Here is a 26,844-nt window from a genome sequence, read left to right as displayed (position 1 = left end):
AAGCTTTTGTGGGCACTACAAAAAGTAATTTTCCCTGTGTTGATATTCACCCCTTCTTGTCAACTGTTGGGAATGGGCCACATCCACCCTGACTGAATTGGCCTCGTAAGCATTGACCCTCCCTGCCCCCACTTGGTAAGGCAACTCCCATATTTTCATGTGCTGTATATTTATACCTGCCAACTGTATTTTTCACTCCATGCATCTGATGAAGTGGGTTATAGCCCATGAAAGCTTATGCCCAAATAAATTTGTTAGTCTGTAAGGTGCCACAAGGACTCTTCGTTGTTTTTGCCGATACAGACTAACACAGCTATCCCTCTGAAACCTATCATTTACAAAAGTAATCAAATGGAGAAGGATATTCACAGAGACTGTAAAAAAACAGACTAACAATTTCCCAACTTAAGTAATGATGCTATGTTCTTCTGTCTATTAATCACAAGTCACGCTAGCTTGATTTCATGCTCAGTTGTGACAATATTTGTGAAGTACTGACAAATCCCATATTCTCCATATTGGGAAAGGTAAAGAAGGGTCTATGGTGGAGTTTCAATACCAATCACATTTAGGTGCTTAACTCTTCTATTTACAGGCAGGAGAATATTACAAGTAAAAACAAGCTTTAACTGGGATAATCAAAAAGGAAGAAATCAATCAGATTTATGATAAAAAATCATGGTAAATAAAACAGGAATGCACTCCTTCTTTTATCTTTGTTAAATGTTTCAATACAAGAAATTAGGGTTTCAGTTTGTCACTCTTGTTCCCCATACTAATAATGTCACATCTTCACACAATTTAACCTTCCTCAAAAAAGACTGCACAATCTTGCAAAGCCCATTTATATGAACATTTATGACACAAGTGGAGGCATAATAGAGTGGACTAGGCGACACAGTCTTGGAAACAATCTGAGGAAGCCTTCTTCAGGTAAACATAGGTTGAAAATGTCGCTTGCCTCAACACACACAGTCTTGGGAAAGGAATTACATGCAGTATTTTTGCAATTTAGACTCCATACCAACCAACCAACCAGCAGCACTCTAGCTGCATTAGAAACCCTATGCCTTTCCATCAAGTATATGCATAATTACGGTGGCTGTGGCAGAGAATGAAGATGGAAGATTGAAGTCACTTTAATTAATCACTAAAATTAGCCAAGCAAATTTTAATCAACATTTCAATCACTATCTTAGAAAGGAAATGCTTCCTCCTGGGTGCACAGATTCATCCTTCAGTCCTAAAACAACAATTTTACTTAACTTTTCTCCTTTGAGGAAAAGTAGCAATTACAAGTAAATAAAACCATGATCACAACTTTTTACCTTTATTAATAGATTTGTAACAGCCAATACAGACTCTTGCTTCCTTTTCAGTGTACTGCAGCTTGCACTTCCGATTGCAACAGACACCACAGAACACCTGGGTCAGAACAAAAGCTAATTTAAACATTTTACATGGAGATGGTAGTGCCACCTACAGTTAAGATTGCCTGACACTTCTCATTACAAGACTATTTTTACTTACTTGTATAATTACCAAGCTAACCATCTGAGCTGAAATTTTCCATGCTGGGTGTCTGCCTCATGGTGCAGACATCTCTCAAAATGCGGGCGGGAGGGGGGGTTGCCCTCATAAATACATTTCCAAAACCATTTCTCATTGAGAAGCTCTACACCCTCATGTTTTGGAGCAGGAATATGAAGTTTAGGAGGGATTGCCTTTATGTCCAGGATGCACTTTTTGCTGTTCCCATGGAAATGCACCTAAGTTTGGCCAAATTACAAGCCTTTGAAGGAAAGATTTTAGGTCTCATGAAGGTGGCCACTCCTTAAATGGGGAAAAATGCATTTACTATGACCATAAGAAACCTAGAAAGTGTAGGATGAGAAAAAATGGGTTTGACCTTAATGTAACTTCTGAGCAGATATTACTGCCATGTGGAACTTCAGAGACGTTAAGGATAACCCCACCCCAAGACTTAAAGGTGCAGAAGACACTGTCAGACAGCAGAGTTCCCAGCCTAAGACTGAGCAAACCTTTTATTCAGTGGCCTAGATAGTAAACCCACTTGCATTTTTTTCTTTAGGTCACATGTTAGACTGAAGTCCTCCTGTATTGTAAGAAGATGGTCTGAGCCCTTAGAGGACAGGAACTTCATTATCCAGCAGGTTATCTTCCATACTGCTAGGGGAAGTGCATCTACGTTGAGTGGCAGAATCCCTTCCCTTAATATTGACACACAGGCAGCAAGCAAAGATATTCTCTGGCCATCTGCAGAAGACCTGGATACCAGTGCTGACAAGGTCACAAAGTTGGCTCAATTGAACCTGATCTTCCTTTTGATCCTGGGCATCAGGGGAATGGAATAGAAAACATATAGAAGAAGATGTTGGCTATAGCCCAGCAGAAATGCATCCGAGAAAGAGCTTTTGTCTGTGTGCTCTTGTGTAATACACTTTGGTGCTCTGTCCCAACTCAGAGAAATCTATTATTGAGTGACCCTATTCACAAAATGCTGCAATAGCCACCACTAGTTTCAAGAGCCACTTGTGTTCATGGTTGATCCTAAATCCTCTTGCCAAGCAAGTGTGCCTTCACATTCACTTTCCCAGCAAGAACAACAGGTGGATTTGGTTCTGGATATACTACATTTACAGTTTTCTTGCCTCTGCAGATAGGAGCTGAGAACGTGCTCCTCCCTGCTTGTTGATTTAACACATGCCCATGGTGTTGTCAAGCACCTGTACTACACATAGCTGCAGGAATGGACAAAAGGCTTTAATAGCCCATTACACTACCCTGAGCTCCATTACTCTGATATGGTGTCTGGACTCCAGGTGTTCCTTAGATCATGTATTTTGATACACAACCCAGCCCAGACTGGAAGCATCCAAGGTGACCGTGATGACAGGAAAAGGGAGAGCAAAGGGCTTCCCCTGAAGATTTTGTCCCTGTTTTCCACACAAACTGTTGGGAGCATTGGAGAAGGGATGGTCAATTTCGTCTGTACATTTAGTGAATAATAACCCACTACCCATGTTCAGATGAGCAAAGGCATAGGTCGATGAGGAATCAAGCCCACTAGTCTACAGAACTGCTTGGTTTGTACCAGTTTTTCCCTGGGACCCGTCAGGGGTTCTTGAATTATGAAAAGTGCTGTAGTAAAAAATCTATGTCCTTCAGCTAGTCTGGGACACATCCTGTCTTCTCTTTGATACAGGTGGGAATAAGAAAGGAGAGAATCAGATATCCTTGGCTGGACTGAGAAGGCCAGAGCTGATAGGCAGAGCAAGCTTTTCCCTGGTCTGCATCTGTAATATGTCAAACGGGGAATCAGATGTCCCTGGTGAAACTGTTTGCAACTTGAGAGCATTTGCCTAGCTCCCCAAGAGTTCCTGAAACTGTCCATTTATCATGAGGGGAAATGGATGAAGCACCAATCTGTATGTTTCACCAAAGGAGTCTCATCACATTCCTCAGATATAGGCAGCTCTTCCAGAAGCTGTGAGGGGTGCAGGGTTAGTATTGGTGTCAGCAAGGAAGGGTGAATCAGTGCCAGGTGAATAGACAGCTGTGAGAGGATCAATGCCAGCACACAGGTCAGTACCGGAGTTGGTCATGGTGCTGCCTAAGTTCCTCATGTGGCCCTACATATAGAACTCAAGAGGGCCCTGCATGAGATGTTTCCATGATATCTGGATCTGAGGCAAGGGCAAATGTGCAGAGTATCAAGGTCAAGACAGCGGACCTTAAAGGTTCATTTCCAAAAGGGCTGAAAGTCTTTGAGATGGTACCAGATAGAGACCAGAGAATTTGATACAGGAACAGAGTCAGGTTGCAGAAAAGCATGTGGTAGATGGTGGGGAGGGGGTCTAGTATTCTCGATGGTGGACCCCCACTCAGGTCTACAGAGATCAAAGGGGCTACCAGCATCCAGATCAGTGAAGGGTCCAAGTTAGTTGATGACAATACACTGGCTCGAGAGGAACTTAAATAGATTACAGCTGTGCCATATGAGAGTTTCCAAGGCCTTCGTATGTCAGGAAATATGAAGAATAGCGCTTGTTCACTTCTGCTTTTACCGTCTTGTAGTGAGATTCTGTGACTCCTTTCTTTAACCCCAACAGGCATCTGCATGCACTTACTGTGCCAAGACAGAGGTATCAGTGTTGGAGGAAAGGTGTGGCACTGGGCCCAAGGGCAATGGTGTCAGAAGTGGGCACCAAGATGGGCGCTTCCTACATCACCACAAACATACTTCTTATAGCTCTTACAAGGCTCTTGGCCCAATGTGGGCCCAGTAAAGGCTCTGAAGGCTCCAGGGACAAGTCAGGCTATGTACACTGAGCTTTTCTATGCCACTCTTAATTAAAAGAAATTGGTAAATTAGACTAAGACCCAGCTTGACTGGATGAAAGCAGGTTCCATTCATTTTCTGCAGTAACAGTGAAGCAACTGCGAACTGTGAAGTAACAGTGAAGCAATCTACATCACTCCCATACAAGATCTCACATACCACAGAAGGGGTCAAAGGATATGGCTTTTCAAGATGCTTTTTCAGCTCAACACCAGGGACCATCTACATCCCACATCTGAGAATGCACAGGGGCACCTCAGGGTCTCAGTTTGCACATGCTCAGTAGAGACTTGTTAAGAGTTTGGAAGCTAAGTTTTCTGAAAATGCCAACTGTACTGGACATGCTCTAGCCCAGGGCTGCAAGAGCTAAGCAAGACATTAGCCTGGAACACCAACTGCAGGTAATGTAGCAACAGGCACAGAAACTAAGAGCAAGAAGACTAATTCTCCTGTGCTCTCAGGCAATGTGGATGAAGAAACAGCTGACTCCCATGCAGAAGAGACCAGAGACAAGCACAGATGGGGGAGAGGGAGTAGATTCGCATAACTAGCTATGGGGAAGGAGAAAGACTGGAATTGGCTGGGCAAGGAAACTGGGATGGGACTCTGATGGGGAGCACTGAGGAAAAAAGACAAACTAGCTAGGCAAGGGGAATGGTATGAGGTATGCGGGGGAGACTACTTAGACATGAGTAGGATGGAAGGGACAGACACAGAATGGGTCAGGCTTGGGGTAAAGACCAGAGGTAGGAGAATCTGTGACCGCTAGAGAACACAGTCCTCCAGAACTTCAAATGGAACCCAACATTCCCAAATCTCAACATACTTCTGTCATCAGCAAAACAGCTGTGAAACCTACCACCAAAATGAGTGTTCATCCTCTTTTAGTGTCTGGTTCACATACCAGATAACACTCTGTTACCATGAGCCCAAGTGGCAGATGTCTGTGCTGTGGATCTAAAAGTTCCAACCCTGTTACTCAACCCTGTGTTGTCAATATAAATCTATGAAATAACTTTTTTTTTCAAATTTCCTTTTAAAGAAGCTACAAACAAAATTATACATAAAAAGATGTGAAAAAATTAAGTTTGTAATGTCAAGTACTCAAAAGTTAGGCAATGTCAAAATTAATACTGCCCACAAACTCACACAGTCCCCCTACGAGTATGCATTATGATACAATCGCCATTACATAATCACATACTTTTTTTGTTTTTTAAACAGGACTCCTGTCTCAGTCACAGCACAAGGTAGAACTGCTCAGAGGATGAAACAGGGTTGCATTATGAAGGAGGTGTGTGTAATACCCTTGTGTCATTTGCTACAGAATTTAGAAGGTATGTAGTGAATAAGGCTGGGGACAGCAGCAAGAGAAAAGGTGGTCTCACGGTTAAGGCAGTTGAATGATCCTCTGGAAAACCGGATTCTCTCTCTGCCTCGGCCATAGAGTTTCCATGTGATTCTGGACAACTTGTTAAATCCAACTTCTCACAGGTGGTCACTAACTAAGCACCTGGGGTAGGATATGCAGAAGTGCTAAACACTCCGCTTTAAAGAGAATCTATGGGAGATGTGCTTTGAACATGCAAAATGGTAAAAATAACATGTTAAGTGCTTCAAAAAAAAAATCAGGCGCTAGGCATCTCAAAGCAGTCACCCAAAATCAGTGTACACTGTTGACCTTAATCTCTGTGCCACAGCTTCCTCTGTGTGTAAAACAGGAATAATACTGTCACCTGACTGGAGCGAGGTGAAAATAAAACGTATTCCTATTTGTGAAGCACTCCGATAATGATGGAGTACCACAGAAAAGCCTATGAGGAAGTTAATTATGTATTCAGAGCAGGCTTTAAATGATGTGCAGTAAATAAGGTATGGGGCCACACACTGAATCAGGATAAAATAAAACACTAAATAGCAGCTTGCTGCTCATTAAGCACTATTCATCTTCTGCATTGAATGAGGCAGGGGTCCTTAGTAAAAAATAGTATGTGATCATATAATTAAAGTCTAAGACTATTGTAACGTATATGCACTAAGGCTCAAATTAATGCTGCACAGGTTTAGACTAAGCTCCTCGGGGCAGGGATCTTTTGTTCTGTGTTTGTACAGCACCTAGCACAGTGGGATCCTCGTTCAGAACTAGGGCTCCTACATGTTATGATAATATCCTTAATTCTAGCATTTCTTAACTTTGCAAGTGCTTGAGTTTGCAGTGTTAATATTCTTTTAACTACGTGATTTTGTGTAATATATTAGCTCCATAGCCCATCACTGACATACAGTGGAAAATAAATAGCAACTGAAAATAGCAAATCTTATTCATTATACCGACCACTTTAAAGATTACCACAATCAAGAATAATTATGAGTTGTCTTCCCCACATTCTCTGCACTTTCTCAGATTTCATTAAGATTTGAAATACTAAGATTTATTATTCCATCATTTAGAACAGGGGTGGGCAAACTTTTTGGCCTGAGGGCCACATCGGCATTGCAAAACTATATGGAGGGTCGGGTAGGGAAGGCTGTGTCTCCCCAAACAGCCTGGCCCCCACCTCCATCCACCCTCTCCCACTTCCCGCCCCCTGACTGCCTCCCTCAGAACTCCCGACCCATCCAACCCCCCTGCTCCTTATCCCCTGACCGCCCCCTCTCAGGACCACCGCCCTCCAGCACCCCATCCTCATCCAACTGCCTCTGCCCCTGACTGCCCCGACCCCTATCCACACTCCCGACCCCGACAGGCCCTGTGGGACTCCCACGCCTATCCAGTCCCCCGCGTTCCACGTTCCCTGACTGCCCCCCACAGAACATCTGCCCCATCCAACCGCCCCTTGCTCCATCCCCTGACCGCCTCCAGGGACCCCCCCACTCCTCACCCCCTTACGATGCCGGAGTCAGCCACGCCACCACGCTGCCCGGCAGGAGCAGCGGGCCAGGGCACTGCCCACATAGCAGCATAGCTGCAGAGGAGGGGCAACAGCGAGGGAGGGGCCGGGGACTAGCCTCCCTAGCTGGGAGCTCAGGGGCCGGGCAGGATGATCCCCCGGCCCGGATGCAGCCCACAGGCCGTAGTTTACCCACCTCTGATTTAGAAGATAGAGAAAAACTTTGGACAGCCAATGAAAAAACTCCTCAGTAATCAGCTTAAGTTGGTCAATAATAGGTCATAGGGCAAGATTTTTCACCTCAACTGTATTTTCACAGTAAAATCTTATATCTTTGCTTAATTTTCAGTGATTGAATTAAATTTAACTCTGTAGTTTTATAGTTTATAAAGAGTTACTGATGACTCACTTAGTATTTGACAAAAGTTTCCTAATGAAAGGTTGGTAGAGCCTAAAAAAGTAGCACTAAATATCAGGCAAAGGAAGGAAAAACTAAGTCAGAGTGGTCTTATTAGACTGAAAACCATTGTGTTATGGCATCGTATTTTTCATTTGAGGACCCCTAAAGAATTTTGAATGGAGATGCAGACCCCTTTGGAAACCTTAGACAGTTTGCCAACCCCCAAGGGTCCATGGACCACAGCTTGAAAACCCCTGCTGTAACACAATACCTGGGCAAAACAATGTAATGCAAAGCATTTTTTCATAACTTACTTTCCCACATGCCCGACAGTGGTGTCTTCTTTTTGTAAACGTGAACTTGACTTGGCAGTTCATGCAGTTGGGTGCCTCTGAATCGGGAACCCAGGGTGGCTGTTTTAGTCCCAGAACTAGAGGTGCTTTACCAAGTTCTACACTTGCAGGCACACAACTTCCGCCTGCTTCCAAGGAGTTTTCTGCATCAGATGGATTACATTTGGAGCTTATATCGGTACTAGTTTTGGTTTCTGAGAGAGAGGCCTTTGGCGGTAAGGAATTCACTTCCTGGAATTCAGTCCTAGGCATATCTGGCTTGCTGAACTCTCTCTCAATTGCAGTTCTTTGAGAAAGATTAAGCAACTGTTTAGGTCTAGCACCTCCAATATGTACATTCTGATGGCTAAGAGTAGGGACAGGTACTTCAATACGAGTCTCAGTTATATGGTTAGAGGCCTCTTGTTGAATAGGATATGTACTTTTTTCTGGGGGAGACTCCAATTTATATTCAATATCAGCTATTCTACAAGTACTATTAACACTGGAAATCTCTCCAATCTCCTCCAGTTTTGCTTTTGTTTGTGAATCACTGACCTTTTCGAAATCCAGGTTGTTTGCCTGATTTGCATCAGACTCCAGCAGGTCGTCCATGCCTTCTTCAAAGGGCTGTGAATTACTGGGCTGAAAACTCTGTCCAGATAAGAAGGCATCAAGCTCAGCATCACTAATCAGTGAATCACTTTTAATTAAGTATTCCTCAATAGTTAAGTCAGCTAAAACTGGACAAGTAATACTTTGATCATGACTGTCAACTGGCTGAATACCATCACTGCACAGTTCAATTTTAGCTTCTCCAGCAGCAACAGCAGCATGCATTTGGGGAGAATCACCTTTATTAATTTTGTTGTCAGATTCCCTCTTCTTTCCATCTATAGTTATAGCTTCTTCTACAAAGCATTGGTTGATTTGGTTTAGATATCCTTCCTGTTCAGAAGGTTTCATCTTTCCAGAGGATTCCACATTGGGGAATCCAGGCTTAGATTGTCCTGCATGCATAGTCACAGTATCACTGATGACATCTGCTTTTTCATTCTGAGGTATATGATCACTTTTGTCTTCTGTTACAACTAATGAACCACACATGGATACAGCAAGTGGAAGACATGACAATGAGGTTTGGGTATCTTCAGCAGTTACATGTGAAGTTGAAACACTGTGCAATATTTCATTGGTATTAAGTTCTGGACTGCACATGTTTTCTTCTGCACTTTTCATCTTATCTAGTACTACTCTATCCTCTATTTGAGATGAAGAGTCTGGTATAACACACTTTCCAGATAATTTTAAACTGTTTTTGTGTAATTCAGAACTCTTTGGCAGATCAGAAGGCAAGGATTCCCCATTACCGTCATCTTTTGAAAATACATTGTCATTAACACTCTCTTCAGGTGCCTCTTGACTTATCACATAGCACAGATTTTCATCTTTTAATGATTCACAAGACAGCTTTTCAACGGTTGTGTCATCTTTGGAACTGAGAGCTTCTGGGCTCTGTGATGTTACAAAGGCAGATGTAGCGTTAAGGCCTGTAATTTGTTCCAGCTGATCAAATATCTGAATATCCTTTAAAGTTTCTGTCCTATTTTGATCATCACATGAATCAGAGAGCTTTGCTTTACCACGATTGTGTGTTTTAAAATCCAACTGGCTCAACTCTTTTGTTGCAACATGTCCTGCATCTTGTGGTGTTGTGTCCCCACCATTCTGTTGTTGTGTGCCTGAAACACCACCGAAAGCTACTGACAAACTGCAAACTGTAGCTGGTACTAAAGATAAATCAAAGCCAACCAAAGAATTCTCATTGCACTGGAAGTCACCTGGCTGCAGCTTCTGAATATCTTCATGATTACTCGTTGAATGGATCAAATTACCTGTGTCACTGATGAGATCACATACAGGTATACTACACCTCCCCAGGCTCAAAGGCTGAATTTCATTTGAGGCACCACCATCCACAGAAGATAGAAGATCAAGTCCAGTAACATTTTTCTCATTTTGTGCTGAGGAATTCAGTTCAAACTTTGCTGTATTTGTTGTAGCCTGACTGGCTAGAGAGAATTCTTCTGACATACTACAACTGCTAACATATTCTTGCACTTTTGGTATGAGGAATACAGGTTGTAAGCAATCCAATTCTGAAGAGACTGAATGCTGTATTGAATCACACTGGTTTGCAGCTGCTCTGTAGCAGTCAAGTTCATCTATTTAAAAACAAAGAGAGATCAAAAGCAAAGTTTATAAAACTGGTTCCTTCAAACGGCACTCCCACCTCGCTAAAGCTTTCTTCAAACAAAAAACCACCACTTATGAACAGACAAAATTATTTTCACTTCCTCTTGGTCTTAACTATTTAAGTTTGTTTTCCCCATACAGAAAGAAAAGAAAAAAAAGTAGCACAAAGATCCAACTAACCTGTATTTTGCTCAAATTCATCAAGTAGTTTGTCCAAGTCACAGACTGCTGCTTTAAAGTAATTGTCCATTCTAGTTGTGGCTCTAGTGAAATTTTAGCCCTCTTGTACCTATAAAGAAGAATGTGCTGTTTTATTTATTCAAAGGATTGGGTAGCAAACGGTTTACAGAATCCTAAAAATTTTCATAAAAATGCTCTTTTGAGAATGAGAACAGCTTTATATTTTACAATGAAATATTTTCTTGCAAATTTTAGAATAGCCCCTTGCCATCTCCCCATATACAGAACCCAAGATTATAAACACCGCATTGTAAAATCTTTATGTTCAATATGTTCTCAGGAATCTTCACAAAGAAACAAAGGGATTTAAATAGCCTTGCCAAAACTGAATCATTTGAAGGCATTTGCTGTACTGTCACAATTTCATAGTTTCAAAGAGTTTAGGGTAGGAATGAACCACAAAGAACAGACACCACTTGATCATCTAGTCTGATCTCCTGTATATCTCAGGCTACTAAATTTCACTGAGTAACCCTTAAATTGAACCCAAAAACTTCAGATCAAACCATTTCAGTTCTCAGGAAGCTAACCTGAGGCGCACCACAGGCAGAAGACAGGAGAAACTGGAGGTACCACCAATGCCCTAAGGAAGGGAGGTGGAGGGGGGCGGGGAGAACAGAATTCAACTGGCCAATTGTGTACTGAGTAGGAAAATTCCCTCCTGATCCCTGAAAGTGACCAGCTGAAACCCTGAAGCATGATATTTGATTACAGTCAACGAATTAGTGCAGGCTGCAAGTATTATGAGTATGCATAGGGCAATGCAGAGCTTCTTGTTCTCTCTATGGCACATTAAGGGAAGGAATGAACAGGGGGAGCCAAAGACTGCAAAGCCTGACTCCTGACCACCTACACAACACAGAATTCCTCCCAGAACTGGATTAAAGTATATTTTTTAGAAAGATTTCTAATCTAATTTTAATGATTCCAAGTGAGGGTGACTCCATTACCTCCCCCAACAAAGTGCTCCAATGCTTAATTACCCTCACAGCTAGGAAGTTGCATCTTATTTCAAGGATGAAGTTGTCCAACTTCAACATCCAGCCACTGGATCTTGTTATGCCTTTGTCTGCAAGACTGAAAATCCCCTTACTATCAGATATCTTTTTCACCTGTATATACCTGTGCACAGTGATTATATCACCTCTCAAACTGAGTAAATTGAGCTCCTTTGGTGTTGTGTTGCAAGGCTTGTTTGCCAGTCCTGGATTATTTTTGTAGGCCTCCTAACTCTTTCCAGTATTTCCATATCGTTTTCTGGAAGCGTGGATGCCAGAACAGTACACAGTATTCTAGCAGCAGTGTTACCTATGCTGTGTACAGAAACAAGATCACTTCCTTATTTCTACCTAATATTCCCTTTTTATACATCCAGAGATCACATTGGCCCTTTTTTGCTGCAGCATTGCACTGAGCGCTCATGCTGAGAGTGATCTACAATCACCCCTAAGACCTTCTATGAATCACTGCTTTCCAAGACAGAGGTATAGCCAGCGTTCTATGTTCCCAGATATTACTTGCATTTACCTGTATTAAAACCACATTTTGTTGGATTGTGATCATTTAACCAGGCTATTCACATCACTCTAACAGAAACCTGTTCTTTTTGTTGTTTAGTATTCTACCAATCTTAGTGTTCTCTACCAACTTTACCAGCAAAGATTTTATAATTAAATGGAAGTTTGTATTAGAAGGAGAAGGAAAATGAAATGCAACTGTTATTTAGATTTATACACTTCAGTGCCTACTACAAATGTGTATGTGCACAGGCAAGAATCACCAACTCAATTATGTTTGAGTACAGTAACTAAGAAACTTTCTGAATACACAGTGTCTCCTTTGGGTTACTATACTCCCAGCCATGCATTAGTCACTCCAACTGACCTGCAGTCTTTAGTGGGCTGTGTGACTTGTCAACTGAACTCTTTATTTGCCTATAAAATAGGCATAGCATAGACAGCAGTAGTGCAAGCTTTCCAAATTGTTTTAACCCTATTCCTCGTCTCCTTTCCTTGTCCATTCATTCAATCATCTGCCTCTGTACCTAACACCGGAAAAAAAATGACAACCAGTTACAAAATAAACCACCACATTTGATATGTGGTCTCCTGGCAAGTGAGAACTTGACAGACCACAAATTCATTTCATATAGGCAATAAAGAGCCTTCTGATGGCAACAATAATGATTTGGGGCACAAAGCTTATCATTGTATTAATATCTTGAGAAATGTAGTCCAAGACAAAACTACTTTAAGTATTATTTTATGTTCTGCCTGCTTTAATTATTCTATGCATAAAGAAAGTTACAAGCATTGAGAGAAAAATGACGTTACGAATACTAGACAGGTGGGCCTAGGTGGACACAGGGCCTTCTTCTACCCCCAGGTCAGTTTTCCATAGTGACCATTAACTTATTCCTTTTCATGATCAATTATTTCACTAGATCACTCTGCACAAATAAGACTTTTAGAAACATTATATAAAAAGAAAACTGTTGCGTAAACAGTCATTTTAGAAGCTACCACTTCATATTTAGAACTTGTATTAGAGCTGAGAACCTGTACACTTGCTTTTAGTCTTGTCACAAACAATTTCTTCCTCTTATAAGAAGGGATATAAATTATCAGACCAACAGGTATGAGCCCACCACTAACTGATGCGGGTTAGGCACAAACTTCTTCCAAGGATAGGTTATTCTATAGTTGTCCACTGTGGGGTTTCTTGCACCTTACTCTGAAACACCTCATACTGGCCACTATGAAACAGGATACTGGACCAGAACTCTGGTCTGATCCAATATGGCAATTCTTATGTTTCTATACTATTAAACCTTCAAAAATAAAATATTAACAATGCCTTAAAACATTACTTAAAAATTTACTTTTATATGCACAATAAAAATTACTGAAGAGCTTTATGAACATTGACTTTCAATATTAAAGTTTAGAGTGTCAATATTATGCAACACCGAACACTGCAACCCACATACAAAAACCTTGTAAATCAGACATATGATGTCGTCTATGAATTATGAGTAAAGTAATTATATTCAAGCTGCAGAATGGGGAAACTGTTGGAAAGAGACAAGACAAATTATCTTAATTTTCTTCTGGGGCTCTAGTCAATATATTAGCCACTCAGGCTTCAGTCTCCAAGATTAGGCTCCAGAAAACTGTCAGTGGAATTACAACCCTATAACTAAATTACCCATTTACTGTAAATGATTACATGATCATCTTTTATTATATATGTTAAAATACAGTAAGCAAGGTATCTAATTGCACTGCTCCTGATGTTCAACATTTAGAGTATTTTAAAAGGCAAGACAGGACTAGATAGCTTTAAGCAACTGTTTTATCTTTTATTAGAACTTGCATTTGTGTTTCTGTGACAAAAAGATATTTAGGAAAAAAAATTAAAATCTTATCACTGAACTTTTTACAGCTCAGCCCAATATTCATATTAAATAGAAATGAAACAACAAATAAGATGTTTTTCATTAATGGCTGCTCACCTCCTGAAGAAAGATTAATAGGATTTATACATTTTACTGATTACAAACATTTAAGGGGGTACTGAGGCAGAGTGAAGAGATTGACAAAGATTTGCCTCAGAAATCCTTTAATCTCACACTGAGCCCCATGAACCTCAATCCGTATTTTTTCTTAGGGCATAAACCTCTCTGGGCCAGGGACTGTCCTCCTTTGTATTTGGACAGCACCAGGCATAAAAAGGACCTGACCCTTACTGATGCTCCTTGACACTACCAGAAAAGAAACAAATATTTATCCTTAATCTGTTATGGAAGACTGCTGCTGAACACAACATAACATACCCCCTCCCTCAGGGGGCTGAATGCATTATAACTTTGGGTCACGCCTAGCCTCCACCAAAATGGGTTGAAAGAGACACAAAGACTCTGGGAGGACAAAAGGCTGCCTGAGTTGGGAAGGGGAGATCTGCAGTAGGTATGCATGTGGATTTATTTATTGGGGGGGGGGGGGAGGCCTGTATAACAAGTCCCACTTGTATTGAAGTTGTGAGGAGCCTGCATGTGTAGGTGGATTCTGCCTGTGTTTGTGTACTTGCTTGATTATGAAAAGAACACGGTAGAGAGAAAGATTGTAGGAGCATGCAGTTGAAAAGCACATGTGCTTTGGGACTAGGGAAGAAGCGGATGAAAGTTTTTGGTGGGGCCAGGGGAGACCCAATGCAAGATGAAATCCTGGGGACAGTACAGAGAAATCAGGAATTGAGAATACAAGATAAGAAAGGAGTAAAAGAGGATCAGGGAAGAAACCAGAAACTTGGCAGAAGGAAGACGAGCACACAATATAGGAGAAGACAAACAAGAAAAGGACATTAAGGGGAGAAAATAGACTGAAAAGAGAAAAATATCAGACAACAGAAGAAAGGAAAAATTAGAGGTAAGGGAAAAGAACACAGAATGGAGATAAAGTAAATTTTTACTTAACAGAAAAGGTGGGTGCAAAGTGAGGCAATAACCAACCAAGTTTTATTTATTTTAAGGGATGGCTCAAGTATGCTATAAAAACAGAAATTCACAAGAGCCAGCACCAGCTGTTTAGGCTGCCCGTCTCCCAATTTTATCTTTAGGTCAAACAAAATTCTCTCTCCTAGTTTCCCCACAACTTTTTTCTGTAGTTGCTTCTACAAGCATCCCAGTTTTTGAAAAATATGGTGGTCACTTTATAGATGACAAAAAAAACAGGAGTACTTGTGGCATCTTAGAGACTAACAAATTGACAAAGATGACAGTCCTCCAAAGAAAACCCAACTGTTGCAGAAAGTTGTGCTGGCAATTCATTATTGGGTGCTCTTTCCTTTAAGCCAGTACTAAACTCCCAGCATGACACTGGGCAAGACGATGTGGGGGTCAGGGGCTGAAGCGATATGGCTGGAGATGTTTTTAAGATGAGAAATGAGTCTGAGGCCCTCACTACTCCTGATCAATTCCATGACATCTTAAGAAGAGAAGGGGCATTAACTCCAGTGCCCAAATTCTAACTAAAATAACTACATTCTGAGTATAGAAGTTCTCCCTACCTTTTGAATCAGAGATTCCCCCCACACAATTTCCCCTCCTAAAAAACGTGTCGTGCTGTCAGAACCAAACAGATGGCACACTTCATCCCAGAGGTGGCTAAATGATCATATACTACTGCTATGTCAGTTTATGGCATTTCCTAGCGATGTATTTAGTGGCATCAATATTTCATGACACAAAATAATTTTACTTTTATAGCACCCATAACAATTGCCTGACTGTTTGTGGTAAGCAACCACAAGACGCTGTGTATGACTTATTTGTATTTTTATTCTCCTAAAAAACCTTTACACTTTTTTATTATTCGTAATGAACAGGGCACGTAGGCACAAGAAGACGTTTTCCTTAGGACAAGGATGGTAAAGGCTCCTCCTGACTGTTCAAAGGAGACAAAAACCATTTTGAAAAAAATGAAACCTCCTTCTCAAGAGCAAGATCCTTACATTTTATTTACCAAGACAAATGACTGGTATGGGAGCATGTGAACACAGATGGATAGACAGGGTGTTCAATTTCAGGGTAAAAAGAAAGTCTGATGTGTCAGGTTCTTTACGAATGCTTATGGTTTCATGTTAGCATAAGCTTAGAATCTGGACTCCAATACTGACTTCCAAGCACTATTTTACATTTGTGTTATTCAGCAATTAGAGGATAAAGATGCCCTAGAGAGTTAGTTTTTCAATAACATTTTATTTTTCTTAAAGATACCATATTTATGCTATAAATTATTTCAATAACCAGAGATTTTTCTTTAAAAAAAATATTTTATACTATTTGAAGGTTATGAAAAAAATCTCACTTTTCTTCTGGTCCTTCAAGAGTCTATATCCAAAAGTCTGAGAGAACATATAGCACCATTCTGCTCTGTGACATTTGATACCCTTTCAAAAGGTAGTGCTTTCACAATGTGTTGCCTGAACACTAGCATGACGCCACTTTTCAAAGCAAAAAGTTTCATACAATAGGGATTCCATGTTAGGTTGTAGGAGTTCAAGCAACATTCAGGGTACGTCTATACTGCAATAAAAAACCCATAGCACCAGGGATTGGGCTGTGAGACTATAAAATTGTAAAATAGCCATTCAGGTTTGAACTGAAACCCAGGCTCTGAGACCCTGCCCTCTTGCAGAGTTTCTGAACAACTACACAGCAATTTTATCACCCCACAGGCTCCCCCGTCCCCTGAAAAGCATTGACTCAGGCCAGTCGCAGGTCTTTTATAGCAGTGTATATATCATGGGTGGGCAAACTACAGCCCGGGGGCTACATCCAGCCCTTCAGACGTTTTAATCCAGCCCTCAAGCTCCCGCTGGGGAATAGGGTCCGGGGCTTGCCCCACTCCACGTGTGCCGTGGCTCCGCCTGGCTCCCGGAAGCAGCATGGCATGTCCCTGCTCCAGCTTCTAAGCATGGAGCAGCCAAGGATTTCCACAAGTTGCCCCTGCAGCTCCCACTGGCCGGGAACCATGGGCAATGGGAGTTGCAGGGGAAGCGCCTGTGGAGGGGGCAGTATGCAGACCTGCCCGGCCACGCCTCCGCATAGGAGCCGGAGTAGGGACATGCCACTGTTTCTGGGAACTGCCTGAGGTAAGTGCCACCCGGAGCCTGCACCCGTGAACTCCTCCTGCGCCCCAACCCCCAGCCCTGATCCTCCTCTCACCCTCTGAACCCCTTGGTCCCAGCACAGAGCACCCTCCTGCACCCCAACCCCTCATCCCCAGCCCCACCCCAGAGCCCGCACCTCCAGCTGGAGCTGTCACACCCTCCTGCGCTCCAACCCCCAATTTCATGAGCATTCATGGCTCATCATACAACTTCCATACCCAGATGTGGCCCTCGGGCCAAAAAGTTTGCCCACCCTGGTATACATACTCTCAGTTGTCTGTCACTGAGCATATGGCACCACCTCAAGAGAGAAACTCAAAGGGCGGGGTTAATATTTATGAACTGGAAGGTTGGCAGTTGTAGCCTACAGACAGCAGTCTCTCACAAATGTTAAGGGGTACAAGGTGGATGAGGCAATATCTTTTATTGGACCAACTTCTCTTGATAAAAGAGAACCTTTTGAGCTACACAGAGCTCTTCTTCAGGTGTGGGTAAGATACTCAGTTGTCACAGATAAATAAAAGGTTGAACAGATATCTTAGCATAAGTAGTTAACACATTCAATGGGACCATTCAAGGTGAAGTGGCCCATTAACACCACTGCAGTCAAAGGACAAAAAGGAGGGTTAGTGGGTTACAGATTGTTGGAATAAACCATAAATCCAGTTCTTTATTAACACCATGATTTTTAGTGTCTTGCAAAATGAAGAATTTAAGCTCCCAGGCTCATCTTTTCAAAGTGTTGTGTAGTTTTCCTTTAAGGATGAGGACTTAGGAATCAGATATAGGGTGATCACTCACTCTGTGAAAAGTATTTACCCACAGATGATCTGGTGTTTTGTTTTTAGCGTTTTCCTGTGAGAGTTCTTTCAAGTGTGTATTGATCATCTGGTTTCATCCACATAGTTGTTACTGGGGCATTTAGTGCATTGGATGGATGAGGTACACCACATGTTGGCCCGGATCTTAAAAGATGTGTCATGAAGAGTGCTGATCATTGTAGCAGTGGAGATATGAATGCAAGTTTTGCATCTGTCATTCTGGCAGAGTCAGATATGTAACCCACTAACCCCATTTTTAGTCATGTGATTACAGGAGTGTTAACAGGCCACTTCACTTTGAATGGTCTATTATGTTTCTGTATTTTAGTTTACATGAATTATTACTCAAATATTAATATACATAGTATGTTAGTATAAATGAATTATTAATACAAATATTAATATACATAGTAAGGAGTCCAAAAATATTTCCTGGATCTTTTTTGTTATCTGCATTGTTACAGACATATTTGCTGACAGGTATTTTTAAATAAATTACCAAAATAATTGAAACTGACATGATTATATTGTGTTCTGACAAATAAAATATGCAGAATTTTTAAATATTGTGCGCAGAATTTTTTTTTATTTTTGGGTCCAGAATTCCCCCAGGAGTAAAAGATGTATGTTTTACATAGTTAAAGACTGTATGGCCTAGGTCTATCCTACTGACTCACACGGACTTTGCAGTTATTGTCCTGGGGTGCCACTTAAGGAGAAGAAGAATAAGTAGGATCCCCTTTAGAAAAAAAAAAAGCTGATCATGAATGTTTCCAAGGAAATATTTACCAAAAAGGTCTTTCTTCCAGTTATCATTCCATTCATTTTGTAGGTTGAGCACGGTTATAATTGGGCCTACAAATTTACCCTAACACTGAGCGTAGCTGTAAACAGTGAGCAAAAGTTTATAAAACGTCACAATAACCTGTAACAACAAAAGTTAAAGGGAAAACATATGAAAGGAAGACAAACACTGTATAAGTCCAAGCAAAAAAGGCCTCCTGATACAACTCAAGAACTTATGTTAAGATCATGTATGGTAAACAAAAGAAGCTTGGGATCAGAAATAAGTGAATCAAAATGGGTGTGTCAGAAATTAAGCCTAACTGGTGGATAAAATAATGAGAAGATGAGCTATTCCACCCATCACTTCCCTTTTGGGATCCTTAGAGAAAGACTCTGGGGAGAAAAACTGGCTACTGAAGTGAGCTTCACTATCAGGCTGCGATCCCCATCATCTCCGGGGCCTTTGTTATCCTACTGAGAGATGTCTTCACCAGATCAGGCCAGAGAGGGATCCAGATGACATCACTATCTCTGCTGGCTCTGGCTGAATTCTGATCACCACCTGGGATGTGAGACATGGTCAAACTCCCCACCCTTTGTGTTTTCTTCTCCTTCCCAATTTTATTAAGATGATGTTGAAGTAAAAAGAAAACGGTACAGAGTTTAAGCATAGAAGTTTCTGGTTATCAGGGAATAAGGTACAGATCATCAAGGGGTGCGAAACTCGGTTTAGGAACGGGTGGCATAAGGAATACATAATCTGCAATCTCCCCAATTGGGGGTAAAAGCTTAACGGGTCAAAGTACAGACATTGAGATATGGGGGTATGTTGTTCATATAATGGTTATGTTCAGGTGTGGAGTATAATGAGTGTGGATGATGAGGATGGATTTACCCTCATTTGGTGGGATTTAATGTTCAGTGAGTTTATGGTTCCAGTTCATATGGTCCAACTTCTCTTTCCTAACCCTCCCCTTTTCCCTTCTGTTTCCTAAGAGTCTGTATTAGGTTTCAGAGTAGCAACCGTGTTAGTCTGTATCCGTAAAAAGAAAAGGAGTACTTGTGGCACCTTAGAGAGACTAACAAATTTAGTAGAGTATAAGTTTTCGTGAGCTACAGCTCACTTCATTGGATGCCTGTGTGTATTAGCTGGCCAAGACTGTATATTTTGCAACATTACCAGAAAGAGGCAACTAAAAGCACTGCCCTAAACTCAGCCCAATGCTGGTATGTTTGCCAGGGCTGTGTCTGTTTTTTTTCCAGCAGTGATGTTGTAAGTGACAGTCAACATCAGAGACAGAAGCTGTATTTTCTACTTCTGCCAGTCTTTCCTCTCCGTGTGTGTGTGTGTGTTTTGTGTTTTGTCTTAAAGGAAATGAGACCAGACTTAACAGCAACAACAGCTCCAGTTATTTCAACTAACTTATCTTTTCCTCAAATAGACAGTTTTTACCATATGTACTACCATCGAAAAGAGAGTCAAACTAGGGAATTTTTCCTTCTAAAAACTCTCTTCAGTTAAAAGGAAAGGCAAGAAAGGATGTTGTTAAAAGCAAGTCTTCATGCCTTACATTTCAAATCCTTTAACTGCTTTTCCTTCTTTTCTGTATCATTAATTAATGGTTACAAGGATTTTTAATGGTGTTTGCACCATGGTACTAAGCAGGCTGATGTCTCTCTATACCAAACCCTGAACCGTGTTTAAAACTGTTTAATGTTGGGCAGTGACTGGTTTATACTAACATCTTTCATTCCTTGGCCTACTTATTCTATCTAAATTAATGTAACAGCACCCAGATGGTACATATGGGAGATAAGGGTGTTTGCTCATGTATTACAGAAAAGAATACTAAAAGTACATTCCACTTTTCTACGTAAACATTTAGTCTACTTGGAAACAAATCCACCATAAAGCCTTAAACTCACACACTCATTGTTTTAATTTACCCCAACATTTTAGGAGTAACCCTCAATTTAAAGAAGTAGAAAATAATCATTATACAAAAACTTAATTGCAATATCAGAAAGTATATATGATATATAGTGTAATTACACGTACTAGTAATACACCTATATAGCATAAGCCAGGAAGTCAGTACATGTAGAATAGCATGTACAAACTACAGAATTAAAATAAGTTATATCTTTAAGGAAGGCTTTTGGAAAAAGTATGACCTTTAATGACATCTTAGAATATACTATATCTGCTGGTCAAATACCTTTTTTTCCATCCAAAATGAATATCAAAAAAGCTTGTTAAGCGAAAAGCTTATGTGGATACAAAACGAGAGAAGCAGTATGAATCTCATCAGTCATATCACATGACAAAGCCATGTCTCAAAAACTCCTGCTACAGCACTTCACATCCCACAAACAGAAAGATTTATATAAAGAAATATTACCAGGCATTTTACCCAGTTCAAGCTGCAACGTGAGGAGCTCATACTCTGTACACAGTGTTGCATTCATCTGAAGTATATAGGTTTCAGAGTAGCAGCCGTGTTAGTCTGTATCCACAAAAAGAAAAGGAGGACTTATGGCTCCTTAAAGGCTAACAAATTTATTTGAGCGTAAGCTTTCGTGAGCTACAGCTCACTTCATCAGATGCACAAGGTGCCACAAGTCCTCCTTTTCTTTTTTCTGAAGTATATAGTATATGATAACACTTGTAAACAGCAACTTTAAATTCTAATTACTGATTTTATATAAGACAGGCACATAGATAACATTTCAGTTTTCAGAAAGTAGACTCTCTTATGGGCTTCCTACTCCATCCCTTTTTAAAAAAAAAAAAAAGTTTTTGGGGGCAAAGACCCACCTTTATTTTGAGTTTTGTAAACTTTAGACTAGTCATAGGTCAAAATTACAAAAATATCTATCCACTTAATCTAGAGATCTAAATACTATTTTAGTGTTCAATAGTAGCAAATGTTTATGAAGGCCTTGGGAGGTGAGCAGAGGGAGCATTATGGTCCTAATCCAGAGACAGATCTTGGCAGACCCCAGTGGCTTGTGAAAATATGAACCCCTACTGAAACAAGGGCCCACCCTGCTGATCCAATTGCAGGATCAAGAACTACATTATATAAAAGAGCATGCTAACCCAATTGTAAGCCAGATGTAAACAGATGTAAGAGTGTCCATATACAAACACTATGTCTTCACTGTAAAAAGTGTGGTTTTAACATCAAGATAGCTATCTGGATCTAAAAATCCTTGAGGAGACAGGGCATGGAGAAAAGAGTTTATTGTTGAGACAGAGCACAATTATTTTAAAACAAGAATAAATCTGTGCAATATCACATCGTTAAACCAGTGCAACTCTGTGTTTAGACCAGACCCTTTTTAATCTTTCTTGACTAATTTTTATGGTGCATAAAAATATGATGTTAAGAATGGTATCAGGGTTCAGCTGTTTTTCTCCCACCCCAAAGAGTCTCTACAAGTCCTTCGTAATCACCTGACCTCCAGTATTCCCACACTTCAGAAGGACATGCAGGACTTCAAACATGGCAGTGAACAAAGTTCTCTTTGTCAACTACCTTTGGAGTTCATCAATACTGCTATTTACCTCACAAGAGGTGGTCTAATTCACTACTGTCTGATTACTACGACAAAATCTCCAGAATGTGTTATTAACCACAAACTACAGCAATCCTTGTTGAGCAGTACAAGGTATTATCTATACCCACAGTTTTGGTGCTTGCTTCTGTTGCAAAGTTAATAGCTGGGTCAGGACGTTAAGAAAAAGAGGTACAAGTTCTGTATGTTTGCAAACATACAGAAAGCAAGACACATGAGCACTATTAACTGTAGGAATATGGCCTTGTTTGGAAGTAATGTCGCTTCATACATAACTAGAGTGTACAAATTCCACTGACAAAGGTTTAACTCAAATTATACAAAATATTATAGTTCCTGAGATAAAATAACCTGACATCTTTGGCCTCTTAGCACTTATTATATGGTAAGAGAAATGACCAGGAATATAATGCCTGAGGCCTGGGCTACACCTAAAACTTAAGTTAACCTAGCTATTTCGCTCAGAGATGTGAAATATTCACACTCCTGAATGACGGAGCTAAACTGACCTAAATTCCTGTGTAGAATTTCCATCAACCTAGCTACCACCTCTCAAATGGGTGGATTTACTACAGTGACAGAAAAACCCGTTCCATCCCTGCAGTGACTGTCTATACTACAGCAGTGCAGCTGCAGCCTGGCCACTTCTCTATTTCTCCCGCACCTGCCCAACACTAAATCTGTGAAACAGTCTTTTGAATATACAGAACACAAAATGGTACAAAGTGAGCAATGCAGTGGAAAGAAGTCAACCATCCAAGGCAGATCACTTGTTTTCATTATCCTTGTTCCAGGAAGCCAGGAGAACAGCTGTGCCATCAACAGCCAGTTCAATAATTGAAGAATGCATTTTCCTGACATAACAATAGAGTCTCTTACTGACTGTGTCTATTGCTCCAATATTCCTATCTGCATCAGCTTTTATTACTCAGCTTTGGAAAACAAGTCATAGAGGTACCATTATTTCAACAATTCTGAAAGATGACCAACAACTCCTCAAGCAATCTAAGTGTTCTCCAGCTGTTGCAGATTCCTGTCTTTTGTGATAAAATATGACTACCGACTACCATGTGTAACAATTTTCTATTAGAAAACTTTTTAATGACCCAATCCTAGAAGCTAATAATTAGGCAATTTTAGACACTGTTGGGAACCTTTAACTGCAATATTCATTTTTTCTAAAATAATACATTATTAAGAATCAGCTAGGTGTTAACCTTGCAGTTTCAGAAATTAAGACATATGTATTTTAAGTAAGGCTGCATGTCTGTCACGAAAAAGTCACAGTTTCTGTGACCTCAGTGACTTTTGCAGCAGCCAGTACAACTGGGTCAGAGCTGCCGGAACTCTCAGGCAGCCCCTGGGCCAGCAGCAGTTTGGGTATAGAAGGGGGCTCAGGGCTGGGTCGGGGTGTGGGGCAGCACTTACCTGGGGGAAGGAGCAGCCAGCATGGCCCTACAGCTCCTGACCTAGGCAGAGTGGGCAGGGAGCCCTGCAAGCCACTGGCCCTGCTTGCAGGCACCACCCCCACAACTCCCATTGGCTGCATGCAGTTCCTGGCCAATGGGAGCTGCGAAGCCAGAGCTTGAGGTGAGGGCAGTGCCAGGAACCTCCCTGGCCTTCCCTCCCCCTAGGAGCTGCAGAGACACACAGAGCCAGGTAGGGAGCCTGCCTGCCAACCCTCCCCCGAGGGCCAGCAGGGGTCCCGGGCCACACATTGCTGCCCCTCCCCCCCACAGGGGTCCCAGGCTCCACGTCCAGCAAATGCCGCACCCCCAGACCACCCCCAGAGCATCTGCAGCCCCCGTGCCCAAGTTTTAGTTAGGTGTATATAGTACAAGTCATGGACAGGTCATGGGCTGTGAATTTTTGTCCTTGACTTTTTCTAAAAATACCCATGACTAAAACGTAGCCTTAATTTTAAGATAGTTTGTGGAGCACGAGTGGCACAAGTATTTTTTAGTCTATAAAAATTATACTAAGGCTGCTTTACATATACATTATCAATTAAATCATTCAGTTGTACTCACTAGTCTATTTTGACCAAAACTATCAAAATAAAGCAAAACATCAGTTTATACTTCTCCAAAAAAGCAACTGAAAACAATGTTCTGCTTTCTATGGTATGGCAGAAAGCACAATTCAATACACCTGACTTCTTGACAGTAATCACCTATTACACAGTGCCTGTGGAGTGCAAATTGCTTCAATTCAAGCTAAAGATGTCTAAAAAATAGGTGGTCTCCACAATAACAATTTGCAAACAAAGTACCAGTTGCCAATATTTAAGAATGGTGTTGGGTTTGTCAACCCATTTTACTCCACCTCACCGACAGATTTTCAAAGGATGTCATAATTTACATAATATCTGCCTGGATTAGATAGAAACTTTCTGCCATAAGGAATTTACTTTCTACATTTCTAAAATTTCTCTTTCCAATTTATAAAATATCTTGCACATCTACAGGTTTCAGAGTAGCAGCTGTGTTCGTCTGTATTTGCAAGAAGAAAAGGAGTACTTGTGGCACCTTAGAGACTAACCAATTTATTTGAGCGTAAGCTTATGTGAAGTGAGCTGTAGCTCACGAAAGCTTATGCGCAAATAAAATTGGTTAGTCTCTAAGGTGCCACAAGTACTCCTTTTCTTCTTGCACATCTGTAGTCATGGAAATCATTGTTAGAGACTAGAAGAAACTACTGATGCTCTGCCAGAGGCTTTCAGTTTGAAATAGGAATAGCCAAAAGAAGTTAAATATGTTCAGAGATCACTCATTTTACCCCCTCACTGGACAGAAAGTTAGTTTCTAAATACAGTATGAAAGAAGCCAGCTGAGAGACTCGGACGGGACAGAAAGAAGAAAGAGCAGGAAACATTATATTGTGATACCGCAGCAGTCAGGGGTCTCCCTATACCGGGAACATTCAAGAGCCTCCACAAAGGAGGAAGGAAGAGCTGTGGGGTAGGGTGTGAGGGCCTGGTTTAAGCTGGGGACGGAAAGCGGCTGTCTAACACACACCAGAGAGGGACAGTGAATCCCAGGGGTGCCCACCAACCAGGACAGCTTTCCAGGGCCTTTTGAAAGTCCTACAACAGACGCTCAGGGGTCTGCGAACAGCCTCCCCCCCAAATCCTCGACCACCAGATTCCAGCCACCCCTCATCCCGGGGGACGGGACTGAGCCACCCTCCCCCCATACCCCGCTCACGCCGGGAACTAACCCACCCTGCCCCCCAGTACTCTCCCCACCCCGGGCGGAAGGCGGCCACTGACCCAGCCGCCGCGAAAAGGCTGGCCGGCCCCACGGAGGCGGCGCGACGGGCTTCTTCGCCGCGCCTCGGGGCAAGGGGCCAGATCCCGCCACCTGTGACCCTCGGAGCCTGAACCCCGCCCCCTCCAGCGTCACCTCGCTCACCTCATAGACGCCCCTTCCCCACGGGCTCCGGGACGGCGGCCCGCCACAGAGCGACCTCCGCCGCCGCTTCGCCGCTGGTTTGTGTTTTCACGGGACTCGCTCAGGTTTCTATGCGCATGCGCAGAGCCTACTGCTCCTTGGCCCAGCGGAGGCTGCGGCCATTCCTTGGAAATTCCTTTCTGCGCCTGCGCAGAATCCTCCACTTCCTTCTCTTGGGGCGTTGCAGCTGCTGGGGGTGAGTTCCTCGAGCGCCTCGTGTTGTGTGGTGCAAGGCGGCGTCCACAGAGCCAGCCCCAGCCCGCCCGCAAGGCGCAGGAGGCGCTACAGAGCCGGGAAGCTGAACGGCTGAAATCCTTTAGCAAAATCACCCTTCAGGTCCAAATCTGCTGCTGGCAACTGACTTTAGGCGGGTCCCCGCACAGATCTCACACCCGTTTAGTTAAAATAGCATTAATCTGTTTAGTGACACACAAACCGATTTCAGTATGTCCACATAGTAGTCAGCGGCGGTTTCGCTACCTCAGTGGACAAAATGTGAGTGCAAGTTTTGTGTGAGAAGAAGCCCTCAATTCTTGTCCCACCTCAGATTGCAACATTTTCAGTATCAATTATGCATTACAAATCTACAAAAAGAAAAGGAGGACTTGTGGCACCTTAGAGACTAACAAATTTATTTGAGCATGAGCTTTCGTGAACTATAGCTCACTTCATCGGGTGTGTTTAGTGGAAAATTCAGGGGGGAGATTTATCTACACAGAGAACATGAAATAATGGGTGTTACCATACACACTGTAAGGAGAGTGATCTGGTAACGTGAGCTATTACCAGCAGGGGGGAGAGGGGCAACCTTTTGTAGTGATAATCAAGGTGGGCCATTTCCAGCAATTGACAAGAACATCTGAGGAAGGAGGGAGGGAATAAGCATGGAGAAATAGTTTTACTTTGTGTAATGACTCATCCACTCCCAGTCTTTATTCAAGCCTAAATTAATTGTATCCAGTTTGCAAATTAAATCTATGTTGGAGGACTATTCAGGTTGCAAAAGCAATACACTCTGATGGGCTACGGCCAAGGGATTTGGAATGTGG

General features: G+C 41.9%; 1 protein-coding gene across 4 annotated transcripts in view; it reads right to left on the bottom strand.

The window, feature by feature from the left end:
- The window catches only part of ZFYVE16 (zinc finger FYVE-type containing 16), a 55,211-nt gene extending 29,289 nt beyond the window's left edge, over positions 1 to 25,922 (bottom strand). For 2 of the 4 annotated variants that reach the window (XM_073344355.2, XM_073344358.2), the window contains exons 1-5: positions 25,757 to 25,921; positions 12,367 to 12,526; positions 10,423 to 10,531; positions 7,969 to 10,211; positions 1,329 to 1,425 (exon numbers count right to left, since the gene is read on the bottom strand). In XM_073344355.2, the coding sequence (XP_073200456.2) occupies positions 1,329 to 1,425; positions 7,969 to 10,211; positions 10,423 to 10,492 (2,410 nt within the window). In that variant the 5' untranslated portion in view covers positions 10,493 to 10,531; positions 12,367 to 12,526; positions 25,757 to 25,921. Of the gene's footprint in view, positions 1 to 1,328; positions 1,426 to 7,968; positions 10,212 to 10,422; positions 10,532 to 12,366; positions 12,527 to 25,756 lie in introns of all 4 variants that reach the window. The other 2 variants (XM_073344357.2, XM_073344356.2) reach the window with 2 other exon arrangements.
- Positions 25,923 to 26,844: the final 922 nt, after the last annotated feature.

Source organism: Lepidochelys kempii, chromosome 5 (assembly GCF_965140285.1).
Source record: "Lepidochelys kempii isolate rLepKem1 chromosome 5, rLepKem1.hap1, whole genome shotgun sequence".
NCBI lineage: Eukaryota > Metazoa > Chordata > Testudines > Cheloniidae > Lepidochelys > Lepidochelys kempii.
This window is presented reverse-complemented; position numbering and strand designations above follow the sequence as displayed.